Below are 9,371 nucleotides of genomic sequence, written 5' to 3'. Positions count from 1 at the left end.
TCAACATAATGTTCCAGATCTCGCTTCGGTGCTGCTGCCAGCCTAGAGCTACAGAGTCTACTGATAAAGTTGCCTGCTGACTGTTTCATCAGTATTCTCCACTGATGCTTGAAATACATAAACATCTCAAATAACCTAACTACACATACAGATTCAGGATATGCACAGCACCAGCTCTGGCATGTCCACGGAAGAATAATTTTACTGATTTTTAAATGTTCACAATGACCACTGGGCTTTAAAGTTCAGTGATTCCATCGGAAACTGACTTTGTTTTATACTGATTTTTGTTTAAACTTCCACAAAGCAATCTTAGTGCTACTACTGTCATAAGTCTACTTTTAAGTAAGGGATATATGAACATCTTAGTGCTATTGTTGTCGTAAGTCTATGTCAAAGTATGAGAATTATGAACATCTTAGTGCTACGGCTGTAGTAAGTCTATGTTAAAGTAAGGGAGATACAAACATCTTAGTGTTACGGCTGTCGTAAGTCTGATAAAGTATAGGAGATACGAGTGAGTGAGTATGATTTTAGCAATATTCCAGCAATATCACAGCGGGGTAGGACACCAGAAATGGGCTCCCTGACTCCCCCTAGGAGATACGAACATCCTAGTGCTATGACAGTCGTAAGTTTACGTCAAAGTATGGGACATACGAACATCTTAGTGCTACAACTGTCGTAAGTCTGTGATAAAGTATAGGAGTTACAATCATCTCAGTGCTACAACTGTCGAACTATGTTAAAGCATGGGCGTCACAATCATCTTAGCGCTACGACTGTCGTAAGTCTATGACAAAGTATGGTAGTTACGATCACCTTAGTGCTATGACTGTCGTTAGTGTGTTAATGTATGGGAGTTACAATCATCTTAGCGCTATGAATGTCGTATGTCTGTGACAAAGTATGGTAGTTACGATCACCTTAGTGCTATGACTGTCGTTAGTGTGTTAATGTATGGGAGTTACAATCATCTTAGCGCTATGAATGTCGTATGTCTGTGACAAAGTATGGTAGTTACGATCACCTTAGTGCTAGGACTGTCGTAAGTGTGTTAATGTATGGGAGTTACAAACATCTTAGTTCTATGACTGTCATATGTCTGTGTTAAAGTATTAGAGATACGAACATCTTAGCGCTACGACTGTCGTATATCTGTGTTAAAGTATTAGAGATACAATATTATCAGTACAAAGATTGCTTTGTGGAACTGGGCTAAGAGCAAGTCAATGGTTACAACATTTCTCATTTAAAAGAATCATTTATTATTGACAAACTTGTCGAATAAAGACTTTAGGAATAGTTGGTAATTCCGTTCTGGAGACGTTCCTTTGTAGAAAAAGCACATCTAACATATGCATTTGGTTAGCTGTTTGAACATTAAATCTACTGGGGGAATTTCCCAATTACATATCTGTTGGTACTGGCAAAGCGTTCTCATGACACATGTGAAATTAAGCATTGTCAAAGTCAAGAAACTGTCATCATGTTATTGATCTGACTAGGATTTTTTAGAACCCTATAACGCAAAACTCTAAGAATTAATCAAACTAAACAAATTCAAACTATTCTAATTCTCTGTATTAATTCATAAATGTAACTTAAATTAATTTTCAATTATCAACAGATTCATATGATCACAGTTACTTTTGCCACTGAGCATACATAAATAAACATCCATCCATATTTCACTTGTTCATTAATGCTTGTGTGTTTATTAATCAAGGGATTCGCATTTGAATCTGACTAGTATGGACACCTGTCTAAACCAGACTGAATTGTCATCTCATGCATGTTCAAAAGACCAATTCACCTGTAATTCAATATGGAAAAGAAACTGAGAATTCTGAGAGGCTTCATTCATGTATAAAACAATTTAAACATTTCAGCAACTATTCCTTTATTTAAGGAACACTGAGATCAAATCTTCCATAACTTTACTTTCTCGGCAATGAGGCACCAATTGGCATGATCAAAGTAGGTGTCAATGATATGTAGATCTTCGATGTTGTCTTTAACAATATCCACCAGCTCGCCCTCTTTGAACACATGATAGAAGCGGCACAGGTCTGTGTTGGAAGGAGTCTGACTGGTGCTGCCGGGTGATGGCAGACAGTTGTCTGAAATAGTCTCCTCCAGGACTGGTCTGGATGAGCCTCTGCCTTGGGCTGCAGCAACAGGCTGGTCCAGGTCGTTGTAGTCAATGCTGTGGCTAGATGCTGCGGCAAGAGTAGCTTCAGATTTCTTGTTCTTCCTCATCTTCATCTGAAACAAGTCTCCTTGAGATCGGGACTGTCCCTTCTGGAGCCCATTTTGTTTGAGTTTCATCCTTTCACATCCTTTCTTGATGCTTTTATCAGCAGTTTTTCCACCAGATTCTTGATGCTGACTGCCTAAACTCTTCACCCTTGGTCTACTGTATGAGGACCGAGCTGCAGCAGCAGTGTCGAGTTCCAGGGGCAGTGACCTTGCAGATGGGGATCTGGATTTCAGGAAACATTTCTTCTGTTTGTCTTTTCCTGCCAGTTTCATACAATCAGACATGTCAGAGATATTTCTCTTCATCCTCAGCTTGACACCATTTTGACTAGAGTAACCCTGTCCATTTTGTGTGGGCTGTTCAGGCCTGAGACTGCTCATGGGAAATTCCCGAACAGCAAAGAACTCAGGGATATCGGAACTATTTTTAGGACATGTGGATGAACTATCCTGATGGCGGTTCTTTTCGTCCCTCCTGGACATGAAGCCTTGAAAACTGAGTCGAAGTTTCTGGAAAATGTTAAGTCTGACGCTGGCATGCTCTGTCAAGTGTTGGCTACAGTTATGTTTCGATATGTGACTGATATGTTTGGTAGATGAGTCTATGTGACCTAGTGGAAGATGTTTCGGTGTTTCGGAGGCACTCCCAGTTGTAGTGCAGGGCAAATAACAAGGCACTCTGTCCAACTGACAGGTTGACAATGAAGCACTAATGTTCTTTGTAGGACGAAACGTGGCTTCTGCATCCGAGGTCTTTACTTCAGCATGAGACTTCTTTCTGTAATTGAATTTCGATGAAGGCAACATGGGGACAGTGTCCTTGGAGAGGTTAAGTTCACTTGTTGAGATCTGTTTTTCTGACAATTCCTTAAGGCAGGCTTCAAGACGACGACACTCCTGGACAAGGGTGAGCTGATCAAGGGAGCATCCGCTTCGAGACGATCGCAAACGTCCCTCATCCTCAATTTCAAACACGTCGTCCGAAGGCTGGCGGAAATCTTCTAAAGACTTGATCCTGTTTGAGAATCCCGCCAGGTCGTCAGGGGGACTGTCTTGGCAGTGGGTAAAGCTGCTGAGAGAGGAGGTGTCGTCGTCACTAACGGAACTGTTACTGGAGTGGTCAATGTCCGAGCTTGACCCTCGGTATGTGCGGTGGGATGGGTGGGCAGGTTTGTGCCAAGGGACCAACACGTCCTGACTCTCAAACTGAAACACGATAAGTGAGGGAGTGAGTTTGACTTGCCGTATCTTTGAACATATGTCGCAGCATGTTAGATCATGGAACAAACACAAAGTGAGTGAGTATGGTTTTACGCCGCTTTTAGCAATATTCCAGCAACATCACGGCAGGGGACACCAGAAATGGGCAAACACAAAGCATCTCCTCTTTAAATCTTTACGATGTTGATGAAACCTATAAGCTTAAACATTGTTCAAACAAAGGACCTTAATGTAAAAAATCTAGGATTTGAAACAAACAGATAATCACGGCGAAGGACACAACAAAGTTGTAAACAAATCATAGTGTTCTACGTAACTTGCCTATGTGGTCTTTTAATATCACAAGCAACTGTAAACTACTCCATAAATCCATAAATCCATAAAATACATCCACATTCACGTCCACAGCGTGTAACATAAATACTTGTAAATGAATTGTTTGCATAAATGTTTCTGAAGGAAATGAATGAGTATTGTTTTACACTCCTTTCAGCAATATTCCAGTAATATCATCGCAGGGAAACAAGCAACGGGCTTTACACAAGTGGAGAATCAAACCTGGGGCTTTGGCATGATGAGCAAACACTTTAACAACTCGGCCATGTAGGCTGCACCACTGCCAGGATGAAACATCAAACATTTCTGAGATCTGACGAGTGAGTGAATTATTTTACTCTCCATTTCTGATATTCTTCACACACTATAATCAAAGTTTTGTTTCAGACAGGCATGAGTGAGTGTGTGAGTTGGGTTTAACGCCTCTTTTAACAGTATTCCAGTTATATCACGGCGTGTCAGCTTAATGTGGGAGGAAAGCCCGAAGTGATGCAGGTCTCAGACATTTACCACTTCAGTGAAACCCACGAGCACAGGTATGGTGCTGACAAACCTAGAAACATAATCGGGGCAAACCAGGATTCGAACCCACAATCATAGGTTTTTGATGTGCCCCAGGGACGCAACTCTGCACAGCGAATTGCTGCGCCTTAGATAACTTAGCCACCCGTCCCCCCCAGACCGGCACGAACCAATACATGATTAGATGTTTGCTTGTTGTTGAGTGAGTGAGTGAGTGAGTGAGTGAGTGAGTGAGTGAGTGAGGATGGTTTTACGCCGCTTTTAGCAATATTCCAGCAATACCACGGCGGGGCACAGTAGAAATGGGCTTCACACATTGTACACGTCGGGAATCGAACCCGTGTCTTCGGCATAACGAGCGAACGCTTTAACCACTAGGCTACCCGACCGCCCCGACGACAAAGGGAACAATTGAGTGATGATGATGATGATGATGTCAATGTAACAGTTGATTGACTATTTGTTGGTTAAATGAATTTTGTTTACCGAAAACTTTCCTTTAATGTCATACAAACCAGTGATTGCTATTATTATTACTAATATATTACACATTTATATAAGATAGCAGCTACATGATAAATCACAAAGTACAATGAAGAATAAAGCGTGGTTTATTTGACAATAAACCATCGTTCTATTGTGATGTCATTTCTGGACATTCGAAAATGCAGTCACACCTTTATCATGTTTATGACGTCTTACATTGGACGACTTTATTTTTGAGAAGGAAGCGTCTAGTGAGTTGTGCCCCATAGATGTTGCTGGACAACCCAGATAAAAGCGATGGCCGAACAACTGCATCCAAATGTGGGTGAGATATGACGATCAGTATTAGGAGAAAAGGTACAGAAAATCAATGTGAAAATTGTGAGAATATCTGGGGAAAAACCAAACTTAACCCCCCAGTTCATAAAATGGACTTGTCTGATTGATGAAGTCGGCTTGTATTTTACTCATCGAGGAATACATTCATGTCAGGGGGCTCTTTCTCAGGTTGATGGTACACTACTGTTTGTTTGGTTACATACTAATCTGAACAACAACGACAAATAATCACAAAATACAATGCCCGCCCGCACTATATTTTCAAAAACCACTGCCTAAGAACCAATCTTTATATTTTTTGAGGCCTTTCAAACATAGGGCCATTTATACAATGAACACTTTTTTATAAGCAGATAGTGTTATAACGGTTAAATTGCACACATCAGACATGTACATATTGTTGATATCTATCTTTTCGTTCCAGAGAAGAAGTTGTTTAAAGCAATGTTGCCAAATGACCCTATTTTGACCCATCCCTCAGCCCCTGGGGGGGTCAGGCCCACCATTTGTACAATTTTTAATCCCCACCACCTAGGGATGCTTCCAATCAAATTTTGTTAATTTCCAATTAGTGGTTCAGAAGATGAAGTTGTTAGAATAAATTGTTGACGTATGGACGACGGACGGACGATGGATGCCACGGTATGGCATAAGCTCACCTTTGTCCTTTGGACCTGGTAAGCAAACAAGTTCCACAAATGAGAACACATACCCTTCTATGCTTCTGTTCAAAGGCCCAAACATACACCATGAGCTTGCCTCCAGGGGAGAGAACTCTTGTCAACTCCTTCAAGGCCTGAACGCGTCGGCTGTGAGATGAGAAATGATGAATCACTCCTATTGAGATGACAGCATCAAAAATGCCATCTCGATATGGAAGGTGAAGGTTGTCTGCAGTCATGACCTCATGACCTTGGTGATTTGCATGCTGCACAAGCGGCTGACAAACATCAGACCCAATTTTGTATATGGAGTTGTTGATCCTTAAGTAACGGCCATTTCCACATCCTACAACAAACAATAATAGTAGGGGTTGATTTAATTGCCAGCCCGTCAAATTTCACCTACCTACCGCCATTTGGTACATCTTTATTTGCTCATAAATCACCACAAAATGAGGAAAATGGAAGCCAAGATTTAATCTCAAGAGTGCAAAAAAAGGCATCTTAGGGGTGAGGAATTGTAGAATTTTCAAAGCCCCTCCAGGTGGCTACGTGATCACAGGTTCCGCCACTTCTTAGCCTCAACCATTTAGTTGTAGACCAGTTACTTTGGAGAAGCCCTGCTGTCTACATTCAAATTTGTTAAATCTACCCCTGAACAGTAGCAAAGATTTACATGTTCAAATACATGTGATTATATCATTAAAAATGGAATGTACATTGTTTAGTCATCAAAAATCTCAGTCTCAATCTCAATCTAATCTGAAATTGTGAAATTTTGTAAATACCACGGAGTGGGCAATCTAAGTTGGAAGAACTTGTCACCCAGTCCCGTTCACTCCTTGTGAATAAATATGTTTAAAAATGGTTACAAGGATGTTCTGAATGTACAATGTTGCCATGGTTATTGAAGCCTGAGAGCAGGGGAAAACATCAGTATCAGTTCAACCCCAACAAGATGGTCCTGTGCCCCCTTCCACAAGGTGATCTTAGCGCTAAGATAATCATAACTCCCATGACCTCAGTCATAGTCGCACAATCGCTTTGTGCAGGCCCATAAGAGGGATTTCATTGGACGGGAGGTGAATCGATTCTCATTAATAACATATTTATCTCATCGCGTGACCTGACAAGTTAATTGTTGATATTTTCATGACTTTCGAGATAACTTATGTTCAACAAACATACATATATGTACCGAAAATTTGTTAAATAAAACATATAACATTGTATAATATCATATAACTTTTTTTAATGTAATTAGTCATTGTTACTGTGATAATTCACTGTTGAAGTTTGTTTGTTTGTTGTTTAACGCCGCACTCAGCAATATTCCAGCTATATGACGGCGGTCTGTAAATAATCGAGTCTGGACCAGACAATCCAATGAGTGACATCATGAGCATCGATCCACACAATTGAGATCGATGACATGCATTACCCAAGTCAGCAAGCCTGACCACCTGATCCTTTTAGTCACCTCTTACGACAATTATAGTCGCCTTTTACGGCAAGCATGGGTTGCTGAAGACCTATTCTACCCCGGATCTTCACGGGTCACTGATGAAGTGTTGGAGTTGGGGCAGTCATGGCGCCATGAATGTTGTAGACAATGTTAAGGTGTTGGAGTTACGACTGTTGTAGTCTTACAATCAATTACTGAACCCAACAGCTCTTGATACATATGGATATGAATACATACCAACATCAGCTACCAGGGATCCAGGTTCAAGGCTCTTCAGGAAGTGTTTCACCTTCGGCCAAGCTTTCTGTTTGAGGTCAGCGAAATGCGGTGCGATCTGTTCATACACTTCCTGCACATGGATCCTCTCCATGCTGGTTGCCATCTCATGGGGCAGCTTCGTGTGGACCATGGTGACGGTGGTGACGAGGAGGGGGACTGACGAGGAGGGGGACTGACGATGAGGGGCCAGGGGCTCTAGCAGGACTGGTGGCAACTCACCCCATCCTGGCTCTGTCTCAAGTACAAGACACTGTTACTCCCTGAAAACAGATGTCAGAATGATAATAACAAATAGGAACCCTTCAACTCTCGTCTCAAGTACAAGACACTGTTACTCCCTGAAAACAGACGTCACAATGATAATAACCAACCGGAACCAGTCAACTCTCGTCTCATGTAGAAGACACTATCACTCCCTGAAAACAGACGTCAGAATGATAATAACCAACAGGAACCCGTCAACTCTCATCTCATGTAGAAGACACTGTTACTCCCTGAAAACAGATGTCAGAATGATAATAACCAATAGGAACCCGTCAACTCTCGTCTCAAGTACAAGACACTGTCACTCCCTGAAAACATAGAAACCAGATGTCCTCTCTGATCTGCTGATAATGACCCAAACGAACCAGTCAACTATGGTATATCAACTCAAAGGGCCCAACAATAATGATCATTACCACAGCTGTGGATAACTAATGTGTTTGTTAAAGAGTCAATTTCTTCACTCTACCTACAGTGTTGGGAATCATTTCATTTGATTTGAATTGATGAATAATCAATACAGTTCGTCAGTTTGAATCCCTGATGCTGCCGTTCCGTTTCTGCTAGGTATGCAAAAACAATTTTGCGATTCCACACAGTCGCCTATTCTTAAGATGATAAAAGTCATTGATATGTTTATGAATACATTATTATGTTGTATTTAACAACAAACAATCAATACAAGAAGTAAAAAATATTGTAGACAAATCTAAATTCTGTATTCTATATATGCTGACTCACAACAAGTGAGTGAGTGAGATGGGTTTAACGCAGCTTTGATCAGTATTACAGTTATATCATAGCATGTCAGTTTAATGTGGGATGAAAGCCCGAAGTGATGCAGGTTTCAGACGTTTATCACTTCGGTGAAACCCATGAGCACGGGTATGGTGCTGACAAACCTAGAAATACAATCGGACCGAACGTGGATTTGAACCCATGACCATACGTTTCTGGCACTCCTAAGGGACACAACTCTGTAGAGCGAATTGATGCATCTTCGACAACTGGACCACTCATGACTCCACAATGTTTTTGAGCCTGTACCAACAAGAAGCATACAAAAGAAAATCGAAGTATGACCTATCTTTTTATACTAAGGGCTGGGACAGGTTACTCGGGACGGGTCGGGTCGGTACTGAGAAGGACCCAAGTACCCACAAGGCAACCCGGACCCATGGTTAGTCACGTGATAATGACAAAAAGTATCTAGAATTCTTTGGTTACTAGTCACTAATCATTGCTAATGTCCGCATTTCTTTCTATATACCCATTCCTTCTGAATTTTATATGTTTGAACAAAAATAAAACTTCAGTCAACTTCAGAGTATGTATGACCAGATTGTTTTATATGTGTATCAAAATACATTTTGCCAAGAGTACAGTCAAACTTATCCGAATCAAACATTTTGGACCAAAATTTAGAAACCTACAGTGGGTACCCGGGTAGGGTCGGGTAATAGCAGGATGGGTAACCGGGTAGGAAATATGGACTCGTCCCAGCCCTACTATCTTTATAACAATTTGTTTAGATA

General features: G+C 41.1%; 1 protein-coding gene across 1 annotated transcript; it reads right to left on the bottom strand.

Moving 5' to 3' along the window:
* Positions 1-1,923: 1,923 nt before the first annotated feature.
* On the bottom strand, positions 1,924-7,702 carry LOC139450821 (uncharacterized). The gene is made up of 3 exons (XM_071232658.1): positions 7,531-7,702; positions 5,879-6,174; positions 1,924-3,468 (listed from the first exon to the last, which is right to left on the bottom strand). The coding sequence occupies exons 1-3, from the start codon at positions 7,700-7,702 to the stop codon at positions 1,924-1,926; spliced, it is 2,013 nt and encodes a 670-aa protein (XP_071088759.1).
* Between the last annotated feature and the right edge of the window lie 1,669 nt (positions 7,703-9,371).

Source organism: Haliotis cracherodii, unplaced genomic scaffold (genome assembly GCF_022045235.1).
Source record: "Haliotis cracherodii isolate W230 unplaced genomic scaffold, xgHalCrac1.p SCAF_8, whole genome shotgun sequence".
Lineage (NCBI taxonomy): Eukaryota > Metazoa > Mollusca > Gastropoda > Lepetellida > Haliotidae > Haliotis > Haliotis cracherodii.
Note: the sequence above shows the minus strand (reverse complement) of the source record. Positions and strands in the feature narration are given on the sequence as shown.

Coding starts and splice junctions, on each gene's coding strand:
- LOC139450821 (XM_071232658.1), bottom strand. CDS start 7,702: ATGGTCCACACGAAGCTGCCCCATGAGATGGCAACCAGCATGGAGAGG. Junction 6,175..7,530: donor ATCCCTGGTAGCTGATGTTG/GTATGTATTCAT, acceptor TGTTTGTTGTAG/GATGTGGAAATGGCCGTTAC. Junction 3,469..5,878: donor TTGAACAGAAGCATAGAAGG/GTATGTGTTCTC, acceptor ATCGTGTTTCAG/TTTGAGAGTCAGGACGTGTT.